The sequence below is a fragment of the Sardina pilchardus genome, chromosome 4 (assembly GCF_963854185.1).
Source record: "Sardina pilchardus chromosome 4, fSarPil1.1, whole genome shotgun sequence".
NCBI classification, from domain to species: domain Eukaryota; kingdom Metazoa; phylum Chordata; class Actinopteri; order Clupeiformes; family Clupeidae; genus Sardina; species Sardina pilchardus.
The window spans coordinates 10,245,774-10,272,430 of NC_084997.1; the positions used below are offsets into that span (position 1 = coordinate 10,245,774).

A 26,657-nucleotide genomic window follows, 5' to 3' on the forward strand; every position below is an offset into this window, starting at 1 on the left:
ACTTCCCTCTCTACTTTCACTGGTTTCCCACACTCTCTGCTGATGCCTTATATATTATGTGATATATTTTCATCCCAGGAAATCACAAGAATATCGTAGCTTTTAAATGACATTATGATTAAAGCCGATACCGGTATCTGGTAATATATTGTACGTTCAAAGCCTTCATTCATTCCATAATCACACACTGTACATATGCTCATACTGTAGCTGAACAATTGACCGTGACTCATTAATACACCTTTATGTGTGTGATTCTCTGTGAACATATCTGTTTTTTAGTTTAGAGAATAAAGAGTAATTTATATGCAGACATTGCACCACTCTAAACGAGATCCCTAACTAAAGCAATGCTATAACTTAAGTGAATGATTTAAAGGAACACTTCACCGTTTTTTCATATTAAACTACGTTATTCCCTTAACTAAGACGAGTTGATACATACCTCTCACGTTTCAATGCGTGCACTCACTGGCTCTGGCGCGCGGCGCAACTTTGATCGCATTTAGCTAGTCCAATGCATTCATTAGGATCCAAACAAAGATGAAGTTAGAAGCGACCAAACACCTCCATGTTTTCCCAATTAAAATACAGTTACACGAGTAGTCACACGACCAAGTATGGTGAGACAAAATAAAACGTGGTGCATTTCTAAGCTGGCAAAAGCGATAACTATTTTAATAGGGAAAACATGGAGGTGTTTGGTTGCTTCTAACTTCATCTCTGTTTGGATCAGGTCTCCCAAGTTTCAGAAAATGGAAAGCATGAAATTGTTTTGACTGTCACACTCAAAGCGTGACATTTGGCAGCTCCGACTAAAGTCGATTTTTCAAGTGTGAACTTATCAAGAAAGAGGCAAATACATGTTACACAGCTCTGCAACAAGTATAGGCCTTAACGTTAACTTGGAAAATCAAGGAGAAACAGCGAATCAACAGTGAACAAAATCTAGCAAGCAGGAGAATGTTTTAAATCTAATTGTCGGAGTCGGCGCTGTTGTGTTTGAAAGATAAGTTAGAGGCGCCAAGACCCGCCTTACGTTGCTTCTGATCTGTTTATATTGCGTGATGCCTTCCGTGGTTGGTGAGATTTAGGCACAAATGACTGATGGATTGGTTATTGCTGTCAGTCAATCAGAGCTTGAACTACGGCAAGGCAATGACCAAAGTTTATCATTCTGAAGAAAAAAATATATAGTGCACTGAATGGGGAAATGTTTTGCTTGAGAAATGTCAAGTATGGCGTGTGGTGTGAGAATGGGTCAAATTGCGTGACTGTCACGCTCAAAGCGTGAGACTTGGCAGCTATGGTTTGGATCCTAATGAATGCATTGGACTAGCTAAATGCTATCAAAGTTGCGCCGCGCGCCAGAGCCAGTGAGTGCACACATTGAAACGTGTCAACTCGTCTTAATTAAGGGAATAACATAGTTTAATATGAAAAAATGGTGAAGTGTTCCTTTATGTAAGATCCTGGTCACAGTCTTTGAAAATTCAACAGGAAATGTTCTTGCAACTTGTATTTCTCGGGCGGCAGAAGGTACCACTTTGCCTTTGCCAGACAATTCCAGGTGAGCGAGCTGCCTCGACGCCTCTTGCTCGGCCCGACGCTGCCTCACTCTTAATGTGCAAATGAGGAGTGGCAGGTTCCATTTCACAACTTTTCTGGAATATCCGCATCCCTCCAACAGGATTTCAATGATCCGAGGAGCAATTTCAGAGAGGCGTAATTTGTTCATTATTTTGACTCCATCCTGAGCACACAACATGCTTCCTGTTTTCATTTACTTTGGTGACAGGGGCTCCTTTTCATTGAAGAAGTCTTTTTCCGGCAAAAAGGAAAGAGAGAAAATCTCAGCAGGAGAAAACTGATTCTTTCTCTTCTGCACCTTGTCACCCAACTTGCCAGCGTTTGAAATGCTCTTCCTGCACTGCAGCTGAGTTGTGGTTGTTGTGAAAGAATGTGCAAACTAGTTTTGAGGAGATGGCCCACATAAGATGCTGCTAATTAACATGATTGAAGCCGATACTCTACTAAGCCTGTGTGCTTGAGAGCCCTCAGTCCTTGAGATATAACCTGCAGTAGATGTGTCCTAGCGACCCATTGAAAGCTGTGCTGCAGTGATATTCTTTAGATGCCGAGGTGTGTGACATCCAGCACATATGAATCTATTTTATGCTCACCTCAAAAAAAAAAACCTTTTGTGCAGAACACTGGGCCTGGTGCTGTGACTCCGGAACACTGAGAACCCATTTTATCTTTGTTGAGGATGCCGCACTTTTTTAGAATGTCTCAGCAGCCTCAAATCTTAGCTGACCTGGGGCTAATTCTGTAATAGCTTGAGCTTTGGGAGTTATCAACCCCAGAATCTCTCTGTAATTATAGCTAATGTCAAACCCAGGACCTCTGGCACTGATAGATAGAGGACTGAATCACCAGCTGCTGGATATGTGGCTGGAAAATCAATTTTTACATGTGAAAAAAAAAATGTTACAGAATCGCCATTGCCTTTATTTATTTATTTCTACGCTTATTTCCTGAGCCCCCGACTTGTCACTGATTAAACCTTTCATCATCGAGCTGATATTTTCTCATCTGTGGGGAGTGATGCCCTCCCAAGGTTACGTTGCCGATAAAGTGTACTCTGCCATTGTATGGGTTTCCCCCACAGCCGACCAGCCCTGCTCCACCCAACGCCTGGAGCCCAAGTGGGGCCGCTGTATCTGTGCTGTCTCTCAGACTTTAAGTCATGTCTGCCATTAAAATGCTAATACCTTTGGCAAAGTTTGAGAGGGATGACAGGATGACGGTTTGATCAATGAGAGCTGTAATCCATTCATCAGATTAGAACGCTGGCCCTGTCTAATGACTTCTTACGACTGTTCAGCTCAAATACTGTCACCGGCCCCATCTTGTGTCACTCCAGATTCAGCACAATGAGCAGCTTATGGCGGTGTGATCAAAAACCCTGGCTTTCCGCTCTGTATCAGTTTGGTTGTGTGTGTCTGTGTGTGTCTGTGTGTGTGTGTGTGTGTGTGTGTGTGTGTTTCAAGAGCACCAGCTCTTTGTCGTTTAAATAATTTGAGGCTTTTGTATGTTTTAGCTGCAGAATGGGACGAATCACACAAAGTCATTCTTGTTCTTTCATTTTTTGTATTCTGCTCAGCTCATCACATTTCCAAACATGATTTCACTGATCACTCGGCTCGGGAGGAGGGCAGTGCTTGTGAGAGCTACTTTTCCTCTGCATGGGCTCTCAGCTGTCACTTAGTAAGTGATGTGTCAGGGAAACACTCAGCGGAGGTAAATTATGAGTGTTGTGTGGCGGAGGACATGATTGAGTGCATAGATGCAATTTCACTGCGGGCACCCGAAACGCTCCCTGCATCGCGTTGATAGCGTTGGTGGATGCTACGCTGCTCTCTACCTGTTAGGCTGTAATTCGAGCCCATCCTGAAAAATGGGCAGGCGATCAAGCTTGTGCGTGCGAATGACTCGAATAGCAGCTGGGGGTGGGGGGGGGGGGAGAGAAGGAGAGAGAGAGAGAAAGAGAGATGGCACTCTTGAAAATTTCTCTCACCTCTGAAAAGGTTACATACTCGTATGATAATACTGTAGAAAAGTTTGAATGCTGAAGCGAGAGAGAAGACTCCTGACAGAAATAGAATGCACCCGGCACCGTGTAGTATTTGAGGGTGGGACCTGACGACAGAACCATGCTTATTAATAATGCAGGAGGCCCTGGAGCAACCATCCATTTACAGGGTCTCCCCCCGACACACACACACACACACACGCACGCATGCACACACGCATGCACACACACACACACATACATACACACGCAAACACACACACACACACACACACACACACACACATACACATACACATACACACACACACATGCTCAGGAGGGACTCGCTCCTGAAAGGGGAGTTGCTGAAGCTTTGTTTCTACTACCTTAACTTTTTCATGATGAATTGTTCCCACAAGGTGCATGCTCGTTCAGTCTTTCTGTGCGGTTAGTTCATTATGCCATTTGTCATCGCACAAAAGCACTCAGTGATACAATGGCGGTTTGTGAAGTTTTAAGCCAGCAAGCATTGCTCTTCACATAATGCATAACAATGACTGGGCCTAGACGATGTTGTAAGCACAATGGCTGTTTTGTTGTCTACATAAAGAACTGTAGCAAACCAGTAAAGGAATGAGAAATTGTAAGAGTGCAACAATGCGCCAACAGAAGTTTTTTTTTTTTTTTTTCATTTCCCCGAAAGAGCTCCCCAGGCTTGGTGGAGATGGAATAATTAGGTTTAATGCTTCATTAGGTGCCTGGGAGAGCCCGTCAAGATACTATACAGATATAATGTGGATTAATCCAGATTTCCACCCCGCACTCCCCCCCCAAGGCTTGGCAGAACATGGCGGAGGCATGTGGAGCAGAGAGAATGCGAGAGATAAACCATGTGCCTGATGCAGATGGCTCCTCGGCACGCATGTCTTTATTATCTGGATGTGGTTGTCAGCCTCCTGCCTCAGCGCGCAGAGATTTTCGGCTGCTCGCCTCTCTGCTTCTCCTCGGGCCAGCGGTGGAAACAGCGGCTCCACCCTCTCGTGTTTCTCCCACCTCTGACGCAGCGGCGTGTTTGTTTGCAGGCTCGCGGTCCTTATTTGTTGTCGTCGGGGGCACCGGACAGAGTTGTTATGCAGCCGAACCTCCCAGTCGGTGCTTTAAATAGAGATGAGGGCGGGGGGGAGCTCGGCGACTATCTGTTTTCTCACTGACTGTGTGATCTATCAAAGTGTCCGTTATCAGTGTGTCTAATCAATGGTGGTGACAGTAATCTGGTAGATGACCTTTCTGTAAGCGTGGCAGGACTGTCGATAGCCAAGCCAGGGTGGTATAATTCGGATCAATCCACAAAATCATCCCGCTGTGACAGTCTAGTGAATTATCATTTCAATGTCCCTCTAAATCTGAAGTTGTTTGACAGGCTCAGGCAGATGGATTAGCACATATATGTCTCATGCACACCAGGCTTGTTTTTAAACTCTTGCGTTTTCATTGGAATGGCTCTTTTGGCTCTAAACCTTTTTTACCACATTTTTTTCGTCCAAATGAGGTTTGTGTATTCAGTGAGAGAAACCGCAAGGCCAGTGATGTCTTCCACAGCTACTTTTTATTCGCATTATCTAAAGGTCAACCCTTTGACTCCCTGAAGATGACATTTAATTTTCTGCTCACCTCTGTGTGGGATCTCCATTTGACATTTCTTTGGCCCAGGTGCCATAGCTTTCAGTTTAACATTAACCGGCGCATATATCCTATACAGTAATGCACTAATGTTGTGGGCAGAAATTCTATTGGCTAACAAGGGCTAACAAACCACGCTGTGTGTATATTTTCTTATTAGTTGCTAGCAATGCTCTTGCATTTTTAAGGCTGTGTTTTTTTTTTTTCAAAACTGAGTTGTTTGCTTTGCGGTCATTGAGCACACACATTCTGAATACTGTATATTTTAGCTGAGTTATCCAGAGCGTATGTAAAATTGATATTGCGATGATGGCCTGTGTGTATTTTGCACAGTGTGTACAGTAATTCAGTTGCCAGTCATACTGACAAGTGCAATCAACTAGGCCAATTTATGTCCACACCTTTGCCAATCTCAGTAGGAGTAGCTGCTGTAATTGCCCATTTATACAGTATATGTTTTATGGAAAAGCGGGGATCAAGCTCCATTACGCTGCTGCATAGTTTCAAGAAAAAGCAGAAGAGCTGTCACTGTTGAGATGTTCCCTCGGCGTGGGTTGTGTGGGTTAATTGAGGTAATCTACATGCACATTTTTTATCTACGGTTCTCAGGGGCAGAGCATACAGTACATTTCAAATTCGTACAGTTCTGACTGTTGGGCAGAGCTGTGGGAGATATGGATTGAGTGAGGAGACATAAGTCATTGGCAGCCACAAGTATGACCTCTAGCTCTAAAGCATTTATCTGCATGTGAACGTTGCAGCAGAAACTCTCCCTAGACCATCTCTCTGAAGTGGGTGAGTTCAGAGCCTCAGGTGTAATTACATAAATGCGTGTGTCGCACTGCCAGAGAGCTGTGGAATATACTCAACTGCTGATAGTTGAGTTTTTTTTTTGTATGGGGAAACTTGTGCCGGAATAGTTAGGAATTAGTTTGAATCCTTTGAATAAGACATTTGAACGCCTCAGATTTTGAGTACTCTGTTCCCAAGGAAACAGACGCTTTCAGCGAGAATTTTCCTCAGAACTGGCCTTAAATGCATTCTAAGGAGGCCTTCCATCTGTATATAAGGTATATAATGGCTGCTGATTACTCTGGAGAACTTGGAACGATGGTCAGCTGTTGCCTTCACTTACTGTTGCTATAGTGACTATTGTTCATACAGTATTGGTATACAGTGATTGAGCTCTCACTATATCAATTTCTAAGGCATCCTACTGCTCAAAAATAATGAGGTACATTGCCAGCCAGTTAGTAGCAACTTTCTTCTGTGACTGCTGCTATATAAATCCTTTCTGATTGGAAGAGATTGCGAGGGGACGAATGGAAAGCAGCTGTGAGTACACGGAAGTTGTGTGCGGTGTTGGCTCTTTGTTAACTCAGGCTCGCAGGCTCTCTGTTCTCCGGGGGAGATGCGGTTATCTACCAGCCAGAGAGAGAGAGAGAGAGAGACACGTGGTCACCCAGGGCACCTTCCCCTGCCACTCCTCCACACCGAGTACATCCCCCCCCTCTCCAGCGCCGTGGCTTTGATGACTCCAGAGGCAGACAGCAGTAGACTGAGAGAGCAGAGGAGCACGGGCCCCTAAAGGGACTCCTCCACGTTGGCGCTCCACTTGATGAAGCACAGCACCTGCACTCATCCCCTGCCCTCCTGGCATGAGAGACGTCTCAATGGCGAGGGAGAGAGAGAGGCAGAAAGAGACAGTGAATAAAAAGATAACAAATCTGCCCCCGGGATGTTGTTGTTGAACTGCACATTTGAAAAGGCATGAGCAAAGGGGTTGAGGGGGTTCCACAGAGGTATCGAAAAGCATCTTGTCAAACAGAATTCTCCAAATCAGTTTCTTGAAGCTTTTTGACTCCTTTTGCTGTGAAGATGGCTTTGGATGATTCAGTCACATTTGCAGTGGAAGTGGTGCTGGTTTACAGTACATGTGGTCTTTGAATATTTATTAAGTAGGTGTGTTTTAATTCATAGCATATGCCAATTTATTTATTTCCTCCTCAGACAGGAGTTTTCCCCCCTCTTCATTACAATTTCTTGTGAGCATTTATGATGTTTTGATGTTTTGATGTTTTCAGGCCCATGAATTCCGATATTGAAAAACACACACAGACACATTGACATTTAACAGAGAGACTGATTTAGCTTCATTAGGTCAATCAGCACCCATTTAAAGGCGACCCAAGTAAATGGTGATTAACGAGTCATTCATTTGGATGCTGTTGTGTGGTTCATTGCAGTCAGTTCATTTGACACATAAGAAATGATTGGGTCTTGAGGAAAATGGGAAAATTACTGCTTGTGGAAATGTGTTTCTCACTTTTCGCACACAATGACATGGTTGTGAAGAACAGCTGTTAATGTAATTAATAGACATTTTTGATGGTTTTGATTCATTTGATTACTGAAGCTGGTGCAGAACAGCTCTGAAACAACTTCCGAATAACAATTTATAATGGTCTATTATGTTTATTAGATGTAATGAAATTCAAATTGAATGTGACAGAGTGTTTTCCATTTCGAGGGGCTGACGACCAAAAAAAATGGAAGAAAAGAAATGAGTCTGAGCTTTGAATCCCTCATTTCGAGATGAAAAACAGTCACACTCGCCTGATCATCAGAGTGGTATTAAGAAGATAAAAGCAATTCTCCTCTCCGACTCGGAGATGGTGCCACATGGTAGAATTAATATTTACGGCACAATATCCACAATGCATGCATTCATCTCTGTATTTTGCACCTCTTTAATTCTTCATCTCCACATCATGCGCCGTACGCTGCTCAGACATGCACAAACACAGCCCTCCGCCATGCCTTAAATCCAGATAATGAAGTGGATCTGTTCTGGGTTTTTTTTTACTGTTACAATAGTATCTGCTGCTGCAGAGTCTTTCACAGGTGGCTTACAGCTGTTTTTTTGTTTGTTTGTTTGTTTGTTTTTTAATTATTTTACTCCCCACCGTGTTTTCCTGTTCCGCTGAGCTCCAGCTCAAACCCCCATTGTGTCTCCTGCTCTGGCTCCGCAGGCGGCCGCGTACCCGGGGAGCTGTGCTCCGACGAGCCCCCGGCCGCCCAGGTGGCCTGCGAGGTGGCCTGCCCCGGCGGCTGCGTGGTGGGCTCCTGGTCGCCGTGGTCCCTGTGCTCCCACTCCTGCTCGTCCAAAAGCGCCGAGGGCCGGCAGAGTCGCACGCGCACCATCCTGGCGCCGCCCGGCGAAGGTAGGTGCCAGACGAGTGACCTTAATCAGACTGTAATAAGCGTCCCTCCCGTGATACGCCATGACTGGGTTTGAAGTCCCCAACCCCCCCCTCCAGCGTTCCAGCGTTCCAGCACAGTTGTTTCTCTTTGATTGGGTATTTGCTGGCATGCTCTAATGTGGTTTTACTGGTGGTGTTTGAAAAAGGAAAGATCATCATGGGTCCAAGCTAAAGTTATTAATGTGAGGCTGTTTTAGGAGTTAGGGGAAGGTTATTTGTGAGAGATGTGTTTACAGTGGGCTCATTTGTGCCTGCGCTGTGAGCAGCTTTTCATCGGCGGTTATCTGTGCGCCAGCAGAGCGGCGTGACTGAAAAGAGCGAGTCGCTGGAAACAGCTGTTGGGTAGGATCTGCCTCAGTGGCATAAATCATGTGTGGCCTGTTTTAAATGGCAGGAAGAGCTCTGTAATTAAGACAAAAATACACCTGAGTCTAGGGACGCCTTCTGCCCAATGTAGTCTCTCGCCTTTCCTCTCGCTCGCTCTACCTCTGCCTCACCCTCTTTCTCACCTCTTCTCTTTCTCTTTCTGGCTCACTCTCTCGCGCTTTCTCTCTCTGCCTCCTCTTCTTCCTCCTCCTCTTTCATCTGCTCTGTTTCTCTCTCTCTCTCTCTCTCTGTCTCTCTCTGTGCCTCTGTCCGACACACACACACACACACACACACACACACACACACCCACACACACACACACGCACACACATACATACACACATACACACCGCACTGCAGAAATATGGAAATCCCTCCCAACCCAACCTTAGATTCTCCAAAGACCTGAAGGCTGTTATTAGCCAGACAATCCCTAATTAATATTCCCCCAATCTGCGCACTAAGTAGTTATTTTACATTCTGGAGCACTTACTTGAGCGGCAAGTCATTGTGCGATGGGGAAAAAGGGGCTGAATGTCAATTCAATGTCATGGTGACTTAGGGTTACTAATTACAATACAGGGGAGGGCAAAAACAAGGTAATAATCCCTTCCTGCTCCGCGGCTCAGCTCCGATGTATTCATATCCGAATCCGCACTGCGATGGGCTAATTAATGAGCATAGACGTAACAAGCTGGTTTTTAAGAAAGGCATTAAAAAAAGGGTCAAGTGAGCTGCTCTCTGCCTGATAGCTGTTTTCCTTTTGTGCGCGCAACTCGTCTTGTCGACTGTCTCCCGCCGTCGTCAAGGTGGGAAAGCGTGTCCGGCCGCCACCGCCTTGGAGGAGTGGAGGTCATGCAATGACCATCCGTGCATCGTGTTCTACTGGGAGGCCTCGCCCTGGGAGCCCTGTGTCGAGGACCCGTCAGCCGGCGCCAACGGAACCGGCCCCAGCCAGTGGAACGGCACCGCCTCGTGTGCCACAGCGGGGACCCAGAGCCGCACGGTCACCTGCATGAAAATGAACGCGGGCCCAGTGATCCCTAAGAGGTAATACATTATTACATTCTGACCCCCCACCATTCCTCTCCCCCCCCTCCGACCCCCCGTCAGTGTTGTGGGAGAGCTGTAGACGACTGAAGCAAAGCACCGATTTTGACACGGTGAACATATAAGTACTTTACGCTCGCTGGACTGCCAGGAGTCTAAATATAGTCTCTCTTGGATGGCGTATAATGTGACAGCAAAAATCTCTGCTCCCATTTTGTCATCTTGTAGATCTGAGCAAGTCACCCATCTGCTGACAATATGGCCATGCAGCCCTCAGAGATGTGAAAATAGTGTCTCTTAAAGGCAAAGAGGCAGTTTAATCCTGGACTTTTAATTAGCATTTCCTAGCCAACGGCGCTTTAATACATGCTGTATTTCTGTGGGCTTTCTGGTGGACATTACATTTATAGGTTCATCCATTTCCATTGATTTCTCTGGTTAGCCGTGTTGGCGTTTTACCTTTAGAGGGGGCCTTTTATTTTCAAGCATAAAAAGTATCCCTGGGAAAGGAATTGAGTGCATGGGCCGTAATTCAAATTTTTATTTATGTAATTATCCCATTTTAATTGTATGCCATACATCTTTTTTTTTTTTTTTTTACTGCTTTCCAGCCCACTCATAATACTCTGAGTAGGTGTTCTAATGAATCATTTTGGCCACGTCATTGACATGGCAGTGGCCTAATTCCTTGCTTATAGAAGAGAGTGGAGCGTACCACACACAGGCTTTGCAGTGGGAGCAAAACTAGTCCCTCCTCCCACTCAACACCACCACAACAACAACAACAACAGCAGCAGCAGCAGCAATTCCACATGTTATGATGGTGTAAATCACGTTTAAAAAGAGGGCTCCATATTACACAGTGTGGTTTGGTGCACAGAAACCCCCCAGTTGGCAATTGCAATGGTTATTGTTCAAAAGATTAATAAATGACTATGTGTTGTGTAGCATGGTACAACACAGGATTCAGTGTTACAGTGTCTTGGTATTACTTTGACCTGGCCTGGAAAAGGTCTCAGTTCAGCCTGCGTTGGTGTAATACACAAACCCCACTGTATGTTATATACGTTCCCTTGTATAATAGCTGTTCAGGGGCTAGGCAAAGGCCTTTCGCTGAGACGCACTATGCATTCTTTAGATGTTAAAAAAATACAGTGCACGTTCCAGAGGCTGGAGAGGGCAAAGGTGATTGCATTCTATTTTTATGGTATTTTGCACTTTTGTCCAAAGCAACATTATGTTAACATTAAAATTAATAATTTATAGTAAAAGGGTTCATGTGTCCTTTGTAGCCTTTGCCTTTTACACATGGCTAGTGTCTTCAGAGATATGGTGAGGGGCAGGAGAAAATGTTGGGATAGTCTTACTACATACTGTATCTGTGCCCACCAGCTGATTTTAATTAGCACAACTCTTCAGCCAGGTAGAGCAGCTAATTGGTGAGACCACCTGTGAAGGCCTGATTGGACTTTTACTTTCTGTAGCTGGACTTTTCCGCCTCTGCCATGGAGCCGAGGTGATTCACACATTCTACTTACTTTGATAATTCGCTCCTCTCGAGGGAATCCAGTAATGGAGCTTTGGGTGAGGAAATGCCCTACTCCTTATGTGGAAAAGATATTATTGTGTGTGAGGTAATCAATTAGCTTATCAATTATTCAGCCGGTTTCCCCCCGGTTTTGCCCCACATTTTATTGACTCAGACATGAAAGTGTTTTACGGGAAGAGTCCTCAGCTGCCGTGCTCTTAAGCTCACTTTTTAGTGGTTGCTCCTCTTCCTGGCATTTGTTTCACTGAAAGAAAATGCCCATCCATCACTAATGGGTGTGGTCGTTATGAAACTACTGGCCTGTTCGGGACTTTTTTTGACCGTCCTATAGACTGCTAGAGAAATCCTCCTTTCAACAGGCTTCAGGAATCAATAACCTTTATGTTTCGAGTTCTTTGGAGTTTCTTTGAAAAGAAGGTCGGTTTGGTTGCTCACCTTTCTCCCACTCTCTCAGACTGATGCTGACCACTCATCTTTCATCTCCTGCAATCAATCCGCCTCTCTCTTTCTTTCTCTTTCTCTCTCTTTCGACCCTCTCCCCCCCGCTCCCCCCCCCCCCCGCGCTTTCCATTCCACCCTGCACCTGCTCCTCCTTTGCCTATGTTATATCACCATGCCCCATGGCTCATTTCACCAGAGCGCGGTAAACCAAGCGCGGCAAAGACAAAAAAAAAATGGCTGTGTGTGTTTTAAATCCCTGCTCTGCTTTGATGTCACTTCCACATTGGGCTAAGAGGGCCCAGGGTTTCAGGACCCATGCTGGGGTCTGGCCTCGGCTGCACCCCGACACTGCCTCCACCTGCGCCCGCTGAGCAGTGGGCCTGCGCCACACACACACACACACACACACACACACACACACACACACACACACACACACACACACACACACACAACTCGAACCCCTCTCCTTGGCCCAGGGAGTGTGTGGGGACCCACGGAGCCAAAGGTGTACTCTCGGGTAGGGAGGGAATGAAAGCTGCAAACGCTGCTCTTCAGCAGCTTGTCCATTGAAATTGCTTTTTTTTTTTTTTGACAGTCTGAATCCCTCCAGCGATTGACACCAGTTTGGATCTGACGCTGTTTTTTAAATCAAAGCGCTCACCGCTTCAAGGGGGCAGCTTTAAAGGAAATGTTTAGAGGAAATCTCCTACCAAGTGCCGTGCGGTATGTTTATATATGTGGTGGCTTAGTCCTGGGCTGTTTTCTCAAATCTGACGTTTGGCCCGTGATGAGCAATCAAAGGAGTCTCCCCTCAAGAAGGGAGAAGGTTGGAAAAAGTTCTATTTATTTTCCATTAAAACATATGCAGCGACTTAGCCAGCTTCTTGAAAACACTATTTGGACAACTATTTGGACGCCTGCCATTACACTCACAGGAACTTAAAGGACACCCTATTATAAATCCATAGGTATTAACGTGGAGTCCCGTCCTGAACCCCATCCTCCTGCTACTCGAGCAGCTCTTTTGGGAAGAGAAGAGTTTCTACAAGATTTCTACAAGAAGTGTATGTGGACATTTTTGCCCATTCATTCAGAAGGGTATTTGGGATGTCAGGCACTGATGTTGGACAAGAAGATCTGGCTCACAAGTCTCTCTTTTAAATCCATTTGAAAGATGCTTTATGGCATCGACAAACCTGTTCTCTGTGGGTCAGTCAAGTTCTTTCACGCTAACTTGCCCAATGGTGTCTTTGTGGACGTTGCTTTGTGCACAGAGGTACAGTCATGCTGGAACTGAAAAGGGCCTCTAAAAAGTTGGAAGCATATAATTCTCCAAAATGTCTTGGTGTACTGAAGCATTTCCCTTCACTGACCCAAGCCCAACCCCTGAAAAAGAACCATTATGCTGTTATCCCTCCATCAGCATGACTCTACACACAGTGCACAAAGTAAGGTCCATGCAGACCTGTTTTAGGGATTCTGGTATGGAAGAACTTGACTAGCTCGCAGCGAACACGGTTGTCTCCACCATGAGACCCTTTTCGGATGAACTAGAACAGTGTCTGACCTCTGACCTCACGAAACAGTCTGCTGAATGATTGGGCAAGAGACTCTGAAATCTTGTGCAAATTCTTCCCCCGAAGCTGAAGAAGCTGTAAAGGGGGAACCAACGGCATATTAATCCCTTATGGATTTAGAGTGATATGTCAGTGAAGTTCCTGTGGGTGTAATGGCAGGCGTCCCATACAGCTGTCTTTGTAGTGCATGTATTCTGGTAACTGGAGGTAAAATAGGGGAAAAAAGAGATGGCAGCAATTTGGAGAGTGACTAAGCATAGCCTAAAAAGGACTAGCAGTTGTAAGATACGTTTATATGTTTTATCCAGAATACTGCACTGTGCTGTGTGCCTTGGGCTATAATTACAGCTTGTAAGGTGGACTGTAATACTGACCTTTGCCTGAAGAACATCTCAGAAGCAGGGAAAGCACACATGTAGCCAGTAAAATACAAGGGCTCCCTTACCAGCGATCAAGACTGAAACAGATTGTGTTATTTGATATGAAACTAGCTGAACTGCAAAAATGTGATTTTTACTTTATTTTTTTTTTTATTTTAACATGGACAGCAAATCACATCATACTACTACTATTATTTGATATTCAAATATAGTGAGATTCAATAGTGAGACGCAACTGAACTTCAGACCATGGTGTTGATGAATATTGTACAGTATTATGGTTAAACTAATTCATCCGATGCATGTCTGCAAAGAAAAAACATCTCAGAACTGGCACTGGGGAAACTCAAGGATGTGTGCACCTTTGAAACCATATGCCCCTTTCTCTCTGTCTTGGGAAGCACAGCTCAGTGTGGCGGATGCTGTCATCGTGCCAAGTATAAACAAAGTCATTTGTATACTGCTTGCAGACTCCAGATTTTTCAGATTTAATTAGCTACTGTGTCATGGACTTCGATCGTGCTTCATTTATTTGTGTGTGTGTGTGTGTGTGTGTGTGTGCACGCAGATACCCTGTGTTTAGCAACAATCAGCTCTTTTGCTTTGCTTTGTTTTGATAATCTTAAGACCATTTGTTCTCTTCTCTATCTCCATTAGTTTCTTCTTTTCCTTCTCTACCTTTGCACATGTTTGTGTGAATAGTACTGTATGTATATCTATTTACTTCCATGTGGTTAAACATCACTCCCCTCTTGGATCAGTGCCGTCTGTCCTTAGCTGTGGTTACTATCTATTCTAGACAGCTCGATTGCATCTTTATGCATTCGTTAAACCCATATAGGACAAATCATTACATTTATCAGCATTAGGGAGTGCATGACCAGGATAGATGGCATCCCTCAATTCCCTGATGGGGTGCCTACTCTGTAATGTCAAGGACAGTACACCATCCTCCGCTACCAGGACTCAGGCAGCGTATCATTGATCACAATCTCTCTATTTCTCTCCCTCCCTGCCCCCCCCCCACCCCCTCTCCCCCCCTCTCATATCTGTTTTTGATTCAGGTGTCCAGACTCTGCCCGTCCCGACACTGTCCAGCCCTGTCTGCTCCCCTGTAAGACGGACTGCAGGGTGACTCCCTTCAGTGAATGGACCGCCTGTCCTTCAACTTGTCTGCCAGGTGCTTCAGCAGAACAACTCCACATAAGGACATCAGCAGTTTGCCGTTTTTTTTTTTTTTTCTCTGCTCCCCTCCCTCCACCCCACCCTCCACCCGTCATAATCTTCCCTGACTTCAAACAAAAGTGCAATGCTTAGCATTTTGCCTCCAAATCTCCTCTGACTCAATAATTCCCTTTATTCTCCAGAGGATGAAAAGATTAGTCACAGAATTTTCGAGGAAAGTCTGTAATGCAGTGTTTGTGGAGTGACCTATTCTGCATTCCTAATGTAAACGCTGTTGAATTAAGTATGAGGGTGCATCTGGGGTTGAGTAAAGCAGCGGAGGTAATCCCAAATAACCTGCACGGGCAGTGTGTGTTAAAATGGCATCACTGCAGTACGGACAAAAGCAAAAGCAGACAGCTGTAGTCTTCTTACTACTTTCCCCTAAGACACAATTTGCTAAATATAAATATAATTCAATCACACTTACACTGCGTTCATAATCACCAATTACTTTCCTGATTAACAAAGGTGGAAATAGATATTTAATGTCTCTGAACAATATGCTAATGCTGCTTAGATAGCATAAGTATGTAATTGCATCTTTTTTTTTCTGTTCCTTTTTGTATGCGGCTCCATCTGCAGAGTTGCCTTCCCAAGTTGGATCTTCTAGTGATGTAATCACACACTTAATTGCACTATTTTCAGTGTTTCTCAATTAGCTATGTGTAATGAGCCGTTTAGTCTGAGCCAAATTAAGTCATTAGATCACTCTAGGATGCGTATACAAGAAGCAGATTGGAGGGTCACATGGCATGAAGACTGAGTATATCGCAGTCTTATTTTGGGCATTTCTATGGACATACAAGCGTTGCCCATTTTTCTTTTCACATCTAAGTGTTAAACATTTGTATTGATGATCTGGCATTGTGTTTTTCTTTCATTTGACAGTCAATGCTAGCATACCTACACAGTCACGATACAGGACCACAATCCAGAGGTCAGCCAATGGTGGACAAGAGTGTCCTGACACTCTGTATGAAGAGCGGGAATGTGAGGCTCTGCCTGTTTGTCCATCCTTCAGGTAAACAACGCAAGGCTTGTCAGACGTGCTGCGGCCATCCACACACCATTGAGAGAAGCTTTCTCCTTGCCATTAATGATGTTCAAATGTCACAGCACTTTGTTTCCCATTACCCAAGGCATCACTTTAAAGAGCACTCTTGCCTTTGCCATCCCCACGAACAGATGGAGGACACATAAGTGGCACCCTTGTACTCTGGTCCCAGATGCTGTCAGACAGGGGATAACAGGACCGGGAGAGGCATGCGGGAGAGGGCTTGAAGTGCGAGGTAAGGGAAAATGAACTGCCCTCGTGACTGAACACACGAGTGCGTCATTGATACCAACCACGACTCTACTCCTAGCGCAGGAGGCGGGAGCAGACGCGTTGAAACAGAGAGCTGCGGTGTTGTGGGTTCATATTTTCACGCTATATATTTTAAAGCCACTAAAGGTGTGCAGGCACTCAGCAGGACCCCAGAACACCCCTGATTTATGGTCACTGTTAAAGTGAATCATACACCTCATTTTGACAAGAGAAATGGCTGCGCTGGCCTCAAGTTCACAGCGGCAACAAAGTGACTTCCAATTAGATGGCTGTTAATGTTGTTGCGAGCTCTTTATGCATATTTGAGTAACTCCTCTCCCACGCACACACCAGAGCACACCACACACACCCATGCCTACACACTCTCTGACCTATAAAGCTCCTTGAGGAACAACAGAAATCTAGACTGTTTTTCAGTGAAGTTAATGGTTGAATCTACGCTCCCTCAGAATCATTTAGGAACCCAAGGTCGTAATTGGAACATTTCAGCCCGGAACAAAGCAAAACAGATGTCCGTATAAATCCCAAACCCGGGCAGCAAACTCAAATAAATCGCAGGCTCCAAAGTTGCCGTCTCAGTTTCAGTGACCCTGTTTCTTCCTGCTCCTCGGAGGCTCTCTGCATCGCTGACATGAACACCATACATTTTTAAACATATACAAAGAAATAATCAGACCATTAAAAATTACCGCGAGTATGCCGACTAGTTTGACTGTCTCATTAACATATTTAGTGAAATATCGGAGAAGCACAGTCAAAATGTGGCATTTCATTAGGTGGCATTATGCCAAATATGAGTGTAGTCATTAAAAATAATGAAGTGATGCATCACAATTTCGCAGGTGTTTTGTTCCGAAAGACATCCTTTTGAAACCCAAATGTCCATGTGATTCCAACTAAATAATGAGTGCGGAACAATGGCGAGGGGAAGAGGGGTTAGTGCGCGGTGATTGAAATCACAATCTCGTCGCTGTTGGAATATTATAGCCAGACATGACAGCGAGGCCAGCGCTAAGCGGCATTGGCCTTAATAGGCCGCCGCAGCGGAGGCCGCGCATGACTGCGTACATGACGGGCACCTAACTCTGCAGCTGCCTCCGCAGTCCGCACCGCCAGACAGAGCTCTTCATTTGACTGTGACATTGACTTGGACGCATCCTATTGGTATCAAGGTTTCGGCTCACAAGGTGCAGTAAGGGAAGGCTAGACCCAACCATCTTCACCCTCCTGCTGGTGTTCAAACACGACATAGGGGCTCTGGCCTTCTCCAGTGGCCGGTAATGGAAAACTGCATCCAGAGGGCTGTTGGAATCCCCTGGAGATGCCATTAATGACTTTTCCTACCTTGGATCTCAAGGTTATAAACATTGATTGAAGGTGCTTAATTTTTTCCTTTTTTTTCCCCTTCGATGCCCTTGTCATGGGTGTCTTACTTTTTGATATGTACCGACTCACAGTGATTCTTCAGACGGAGGCTGAAAAATGATTCCAGGCGTAGCTTTAAGGTTTCATTAGAACAATGGCAGTGGCCCATCATAGATCATTTGTCAGACGCAACCCCATGGAATTTTCTATCAAGTACCTTCCATGCCCTGATGAATTTCACAGCTTGCGCTTTACCTCTGAAATGCATATGCTGCTCAGATCTGAAGACCCGATTGAAGTTTACTCCCTTACCGGTCTGACAAAAGATGAACGACATCTGCATGCAGCGAAGCGTGTGTTTGTTGTTTACGTCTTATGGCTGGCTTACATTGCACGATTTTGGTCTGTTTTAACAGTCGCCGACTACTTTTCCAAAATCGGGCGGAAATCTTGCCAGTTGTACTAGAATCTCGGCGCGCTCCCGTCATCTAAATCGTTTAGTGTAAGGTGCCAATCTTAGAGGTTTTAAGTCTGTCGGAGTCAGTCTTTTTCTAGTTTTGCCGTTACGACAATATCAAACATGTTTGATATTATCGTAAGTCTTTTCAGTCGTGGCTCATGCAAATAGTGACGTGAACATTAAAAACCAATAGTGACCTCGGTCGACGAACACGAAAACGGAAGGGGCAAAATAGGCGACAGCTGTAGCATGTATGATTATTTGTTATTTCATTTCCCTCTAATTTATTAGTCGGCTATTCTACGTGACAGAACAACTCTATATCTGTTAGTGATGTCACACTATCAAACAATGCTGCAGAAACGCGAAAAAAATACTTTGATATGAGTAGCCTATCATGTGAGTTCCTGTTGATGATGACGTATAGCCTAGTGCACGATGGAAATAATTTGAAGGAATCTAGCAGCAGTCTTGTAAATAGTGACCACAGTCTTTGCAAAATCCTAATCTGAGACTGGCCTGTGACTAGTCTGTGACTAAAAACTCAATGAATTGTCTTTAGATGTGAGAGCGTCTGAGACTGTAGTCTTTCAAAAATCTTTTCCAAATCTTTGCAAAGTCTGGCAATGTAAGGTAGGCTTTAGTGGTAGACAACATGGATTGTGCAGTCATACAATGTATGTACTGTAGTATTTTTTTTAAACAATGTAGTTGTGAACAGGTATATACTAGCCTGGAAAACCAGCGCCAACTGCTGGACGGCAAAATGTTTTGCCTGCATTTGGATCTGGCCCCGGACCACTGTACATTTTGAAAACACTGCCCTGAATCTGGCAGATGGCAACTAAACCAATCACAACGCAGAGATGTGTTTTGAATCAACGCGGGCGAGGCAGAGGGCTCTGGGGCGGGGTTTTGAGGGAGCGTTGGCCTATAGGCACAGACATGGTTTGAAAGACAACGGGTTGTGCTCATCAACAATGTTCCGTTGTATCCATTCATCGAGGCCAGACTAAATTAGACATCCAATCCATTTAGGCTGGTTTATCAGGCTAGGTATATACTGTAGAATTGCAGAATATGTGAACATATAGAGAACGTTATGGTTTCACTAATGTTACAATTTGGCCACAGTCTCACAATTTCGCCTGGCTTGCTTGCAAGTACAGTATATGTCTATGGAACAAACAAAGAGCATCCAAGATTGGATCTAAAAGCTTCTATTTTCTGCGATGTTCAAAATAGCACTCAACTCCATGCTGGTATTTTTATCCCTGAAGAGTGTCAGGTATAGCTCCCTAAGGTAATCTCCATAATGATGTGTGTACAGCACCTTTCCCTTTAGTTACCAATATATATTTCCACACTCTTATGATTCTTAATCTTAATGTCTTCGTCACAGTCTGGCTGACTGTCAACAGATGTCTTGACTACTTGACGCTGAGCCATCGCATTGCCCTGACACTTTGCTTTCTTCGGCAGCCAAAGCTTTAGTGCTAAACATTATGTACATACAGTACAGTATAGATAATCTTTAGCATCATACGTATGCATAAATCACAGTATTCCAGTTATGCATAGACAGCATAATGTTCCTACTAGAAAACAAAAATGAAAACCTTGTTTTTGTCATTATTGTCATACTGATGACAGACTACACTGCTCTGCTGCATTACGGAATATGTCATCCAAATACCTCCCAAATGTTTTTTATGTTTATATAATTATATTTATTTGATTTTATACGTGCAACAGAAATTGCTTATAATGTACCAGTACAGACATATTATCTTGTTAGACATATCAATATACAGTCCTACTGGCTAGGTATTCCCATTCCCCACAATCATTCATACTCACACACATTCACCCATACATACCTACTGTAGAACACGCACTCACCATTATTCATACTCACACACATTCACCCATACATGAAACACCCACACACCATACACCCTCCATACATACTCCCTACTCACACCTTGGGTGCCCTTCCACATATGGAACACCTTCACATACACACCAACATACACACAGACACACATACACAGTCTGACAAACATCTGTTCACACTAACATCACTACGCTCACACATTGTTCTCCATAAGGTTCTCCCATGTGGTCTAAATACTTGTCCAACATTTGATTATAAAGAGTCATATACTGTATGTCCTGCCATATTAAATTGTTCTTTTTTATTTCTGTCCTCACAAATAGCTTTTTCTATATTTAAATAATATTTCATCAATCCCGCCCATGTCTGCATGTACCTCCCAAATGTTTTTCAGTCTGATCGTGTTTTGGCGCGGTCCCAGCATATTCCGAGGTGTGGCCGCATTGTTTTAATTTGACTGAACCAACAATCAGGTGTGACGATGCTTAGCAGAGTACTCTGACAGCTCTCCGCAAGCGAGATGCAAATTAACGAGTAAGAGAAAAGTCTTGCTGTGTTGAAAGGACTTGCTTTATCAGCACAGCAGAGAATAAACAGCAGAGCGAGATGGAGAGGCACTAAATTGCACTCAATGAACCAGCGAGAGTGGCACCTCAGCAGAAGTTGGTGGGAGTGCAAAAATCCGTCTCCTCAAAACAATAGCAGACCTGTGAGTCTGAGAAACCCTGCTGCCACCTTCGGATGTGTGAGAGAATGTGACCCCTTAACACACTGCGGGAGTCAATTATGCATAATCCACCTGCAGCAGCGCTGTTTGTGTCCAAATTAACCACCCACACCTTAAACAAACTGAATTGTAAATCTTTGTGCGAAGAGTAGAAGGAGAAGACACAACACATAAACACATCTGTTCCGTCTTGAACAATGTGATGATTACTTGTGCTGGGAGTGTAAAATCTAATGGGCCTGTGGTGTTAGTTGTCCGACACCCCATGTGTTGAGGTCCGTAGTGGCTGACTCATGCAATGGCCACTGAGAATTGAGCTGCTTTGCATAGCTGAGATTTAAGTCCTCGAACGCAGACACAGATGTCGCGGATAAAGATAAAGGTTTTTGAGTGATCAAAGCAAAACAGGGAGACAACAGACATCTGGTCTGATGAAAAATGTAAACACTCGCACACCAATTTATTAAATTCCCTCGAGAGAATTTGTCCAGGGCTTTGACCGCATTGTCTAAAATTGAGCTTCAAACGGCATCGTGCAACGTGTTTCATTTAATCGCAGTCCAATCTGAGAGAGGGATTGAATACGGGTAAGGTGAGAAACCGACTTAACAAATTCTTTTCATTCCTGCCTGGCCCAGTAGATTTAATGAGAATTGAAAAGCCCAGAGGAAGAAGTTTGACAAGCTCTTTGAAAAGGGGAAAAGTTCCCCTGCTATGTCCTTTTGTGCAGTCAGCAAACATTGTCACCTTTGTAAGTAACTACATTATTAAAGATGATCCCTGTCATAAGCTGAGATAAGAATAAAATGTTAACGATTTGAAAGGGAGATAATATGAAAGCGAGTGCTGCTGAAGGGAATGGAAGAAGAAATAATTGTGCTAAAAATGGGTAGGCCTCCATTCTGAATCAGAATGTCACCACTGTCAACCTTTCCGAGGTAAGGGCACCGCCACAAAAAAAAAAAAAGAACAGAAAAAGCTAGAGCGAGTGACAAAATGCCAAGAAGTGTGACTGTAAAATGACTTCACTGGGGTAAAAATGAGCTAATTCCACATGGCATTTCAGAATTCAAATATAGATGTAACTGTACATGCATACATCTTCTAGATATTCACAGCTCACACAGTGCAGATAGCATTCGTTGATATGTCGTATAGAAACCATATTCAACAGATAATATTGTAGTTTTACATGTGCAAACAAAGATTCTTCTGACAAGAAAAAGAAGTTTGTAAAGCAAAGTTGAATGCCGCAAGGTGTATTAAATCAATGATGTTCACCAGAGTGACAGGGTGCTCTGTGATGCAAAATCCATCGATCACGGCAACTGTGGACCCCCACATTGCACTAGTAGTTGTGAGGAGAACCTAGCCAATTTGGTCAGAGGGCAGAATTTAAAAGTCAAATCGCGATCAATAAAATGTGTTACAGGCATGTTTGTAGATCAATGTGCTCCTCAAAGACATCAGGGGGGTCATGTTCAAAGATAAAAAAAAACAACCCTGTCCTCAAGGGAATGTAGGGCCGAAGAAGGCCAGAGCCCAATTGGATTTTAATCTTTTCAAAATGGCAGCTAAGCAGTGCAGTAATACTAACAACACCTGCACAGTGTGACATCCTCCTGCATAAACTCACACTTCATTTCATGATAATTCTTGGTGTCAGAGTCACAAACGAGAGGAAATTAGACTGTTGTTGTTTATGGCTGTGGTGCGAGCTGTTCCCTGTGAGACAGCATGTGTTAGATTCAAGCAGTGAATGCTGCCAGTCTAATTTGAGGTGAGTTATCATGAAGGGGCTATTGGATATCGGAATTGTGATCACAGTAAGGAATATTCATTAAATTCTGTTATGTGCTCGAACCACAGTGTATATCTCTGTCTCAACCATTTATATATCTGAATTTCTTAATACAATAGCTGCCTTTTTATTTGATTTGAGATATCTCTATGTATCTTAAACAGCATTCAGTCACTTTCCCTTTTAAGGAAAGAGCTTGTTACTGGCAGCTCACTGAAGTCAAGAGGGCAGAGCCGGAGTCTTATTTCCCACTCTCTGAGATCTTGATGTGGAGACTTACATGGTTGAGTGGCATGTCAAAACATGTCATCATTTAAGGTGAAGTGGCAAAATCTCTGGATATAGCTGAAGCCCTCTGCTCTGGCTGTGCGGGCTGAGGAGAGGAGAGTGAGCGCATATTGGCTGGTGGGTGGCATGGATGCATCACTCTCCTGAAAAAGGTAACAAGCACATCCACATTTGCCAAGCGTATAATTTACTTGCTCTTAGCAAGAAGAGAGTGGGGGTGGGGTGGGGTTGAGGGGGGGGGGGGAGGGCAACGGGGAAGTATTTCAAAAGGCAAAGAGGAATCTCGAGCCAGCGGTGAAAAGGAAAACAAGTTTGCAATAACGCCTTTTACTGTCCCCGGCACTGATCTAACAGCCCTCACAAAAACCGCACAAGCCGCTTGCGAGGTTGAGGGGGGATGGAGCAAATAGCCGCCAGGTTGAAAGTTACAACACCTCCGTTCTTATGGTTTTTTTCTCCCCTTTTTTTTCCATCTCTGTGATGCTGTTGGGGGGGAAGCTGATTTTCCGGGGATCAGCCCGGCCTGCAGATCTGAGCATGTGTAAACAGCCTGTGGTGTGTGACCGGCGCGGCGCTTTCATAAAGACCCACCGAGCATAATGAGCAATGGGGAGTTTTGTTTGGCCAAGGGGGGTGGTGGAGGGAGATTGTGTGTGTGTGTGTGTGTGTGTGTGTGTTGTGCGTGCGCGTTGTTGTGTGCGTTTGAACTGGGCCGTGTAATCCGGATGACACCCCTCCCACCTGTGCCTGTCCCGCAGGGGTGAGCTGTGTGGGCGAGGACGAGGAGCCGGCGGCCGTCGGCGAGTGCCTGCTCTGGGCCGGCGCCATGCCCCAGCGCTTCAGGCCCTGCTGGGCGCCCTGCAAGGACGACTGCGCCTTCAGCGCCTGGTCCAAGTTCTCCGAGTGCGCCGGCTGCGGCGGACTGCGCAGCCGCAAGCGCTCCCTCGCCGGTGAGTAGCCGTCGCCAGCCGCCCCGATTTCTCCGCTCTGTTGACAGACTCTTCTTAGTCCCCGCGGGTCCCCGACACATTTCGGAGAGCCGGTGCGTGCCAGAGTGAGGCTCCGGTAGGTGGTAAAAACCAGTGGCTTATGGAAGGTGTGTCACGAAGGCCACTCCTGGGCTTTATTTGCTACATTTGGAGCCGTTCAATTCCATTTCACAGTTCCCAAACAAGGCACTCTGCTGCAGTCACAGTTTACACACAGGGTGTGCAGTGTTTATTCGCACCTTGAATACACAGACAGGACCATAGAGGGGACCACAGACACACACACACAAACACACACACACACCTACTCACACACCTACTCACACACACACACACACACACATGCACACACACCTACTCACACACCTACTCACACACACACACACACACACACGCACACACACCTACTCACACAGACACATGCACACACACCAATGCACAGACATACACACCTACTCACACAGACACACACACACACACACACCAATGCACACACATACATACACACACCTACACACACACACACACATACACACACACCGCCCCAAGCTCCTGCAGTGTAGGAGGGCAAACTTGTGGGAGTATTGACATAAGGTCAAACGTGTCCATATTATCCCTCTCAGGGATGAGCAGTTGGCTGTCTCCATCCTCTTGAGCCCCCACTCTACGTTCTCCCTCCATCAGGTTTAAAGCAGGTCCCCCGGAATCACTGTAATCCCTTTATTTGAATGGAAATGACAGAGCCTTTTGGCTGAATTACATGGTGTGTAGCTGCGCCGGGGCAGATATTGTACCATTTGTCCTCATAAATTTGTGATCTGTTGCCTTTAGGCTTTCGCAAATTTCCCCTGCCTTCATCCATAATGCTCTTCATTTAGAGTGTAAATTAGCCCACCGTGTTTGGTGGAGTCTGCCGAGCATATGCAATATCCTCACATTTGCTCTGCTCTCTCAGTTCATTTCTGCCTCTCGGTGAACCAGAAAGGCTCAGATGTTGCCCCCTTTGCACAATCACCAATGAGCAGTGAATAAATTGACCGGACCGCGTCCTAAAAAAATGCACAGGGAAGAAAACACAAGATTTGTGCGGCGAGATAACGTGTTTTTTTTTCAGCTATGTGTCCACTGGGTATTACAGGTTTCGCCAGTTACCCCCCCGCGAGGTGTCACCTAGAACCATCGTCATGCTATCTAACAAGTACCTACCTGGTATTTATCACTAAATGGAGAAGTCGACCTGCTGTGTTATGTTGTTACGGTTATAATTCATGCAAAACAGCTTCGCCTTCGATGGTCAGTAGCCACCAGAGAAAAGATGCAGAGGGGAAGTGCTTTGATGAGAGGCCAGACGAAAGGCGAAGGTGGACTAAAATGGATGCACAGGGTTACCTAAGGGAAGGGACAAAAGAGTCTGTGTAAGCGAAAGGGACAGACGAAGCAGCCGAAGAGAGCCCTTTAAGTGGACTACTGGGAGAGCTTACGGTGAGAGCGCATAGGGGAGCCACGGGGGCCGCTGGCAGAAGGCCGTTTCATTAACCAGCTCGCTTACCTCCCCCCCCCCCCCCCCCCCCCCGTCTGAGCGAATAGCTCATCCCTTATGCAGAAGCTGAAGGCCCTTTTCCCACCAAGACAGACCTTTCCATATTCAAAGCTCGCCCGCTGTGAACAATTTCAAAACCAGATTAGAAAGCTGTCTTGGAGGGATTGACTAGGGGTTTTGTTATTAGACTAAGAGAGAAAAAAAGGAAGACTCACATCTTGATTGCTTTCCATTAACAGCCCAGTCTAAAATATTTTTAGCTTGATCCTCTGCACTGCTGTAAAGACCACAGCCACCAGACAAAGAACGGGGGGGAAGACAAGCGCAGCTCTATGCTAACACTTTGGCAAGCTGCATAGCATTCAGAGCAAATGCTATTAGGAACTATGGAAATGTGCAAACCGGAGGAAAATCCAGCACAGCATCTTTAACCATATGCATCATATCAAGCAGGTGTAGAGTCAAGAGGTTTCATCAATTATGTAAAGACACCAGGCTAGCGAGAGCAAGCGCTGTGTGTGTGTGTGTGTGTGTGTGTGTGTGTGTTGCGCTCACACCGAGGTGAACAAACAGATTGTGGCTGGGGCTACTGCACACTGACAGCGTTCCGCTGGAGCCAGGTCTGTTCTGGCGACGGAGCCGGCGGCGAGCAGCGGAAGCAGATGGCGGCTGCTGGAGAAGCGTCAGGCGGGCGCAGGACACCCACGGACGTGCGCGGCGAGAGCGCGAGCTCGGAGCGGCGGCGCAGGTGGAGGACGCTGCCGCAGCACAGTAACTTAAGCGAAACCCGCTCCCCTCCCTTTCACCATCTGGCCTGGACCAAATACAACTTTTTTTTTTTTTTTCTCGGGGGTTTTTTTCCGCCCTTTTCCAATGAGGTTCCGACAGTAGAAGCATCCTCCCTCTCTTCTACAGTGGACACAAAGCCATGTTCGGAGTGTGTGTGTGTGTGCACGTGCCTCTGTGTGTACTGTATGTGTGTGTACTGTATGTGTGTGACACTTCTCCACATCCGTGTGTGTGTGTGTGTGTGTGTGTGTGTGTGTGTGTGTGTGATTGGATGTGTGCACGTGCCTCTGTGTGTACTGTATATCTGTGTACTGTATGTGTGTGACACTTCTGCACATCCGTGTGTGTGTGTGTGTTT

General features: G+C 45.3%; 1 protein-coding gene across 1 annotated transcript in view; it reads left to right on the plus strand.

The window, feature by feature from the left end:
- The first annotated feature begins 7,929 nt into the window (after positions 1 to 7,929).
- LOC134077988 (thrombospondin type-1 domain-containing protein 7B-like) overlaps positions 7,930 to 26,657 on the plus strand; it is a 43,951-nt gene continuing 25,223 nt past the window's right edge. The window contains exons 1-7 of the mRNA XM_062533619.1: positions 7,930 to 7,942; positions 8,290 to 8,481; positions 9,699 to 9,939; positions 14,954 to 15,069; positions 16,005 to 16,137; positions 16,302 to 16,405; positions 23,740 to 23,931. Of these exons, the coding sequence (XP_062389603.1) occupies positions 7,930 to 7,942; positions 8,290 to 8,481; positions 9,699 to 9,939; positions 14,954 to 15,069; positions 16,005 to 16,137; positions 16,302 to 16,405; positions 23,740 to 23,931 (991 nt within the window). The remainder of the gene's footprint in view (positions 7,943 to 8,289; positions 8,482 to 9,698; positions 9,940 to 14,953; positions 15,070 to 16,004; positions 16,138 to 16,301; positions 16,406 to 23,739; positions 23,932 to 26,657) is intronic.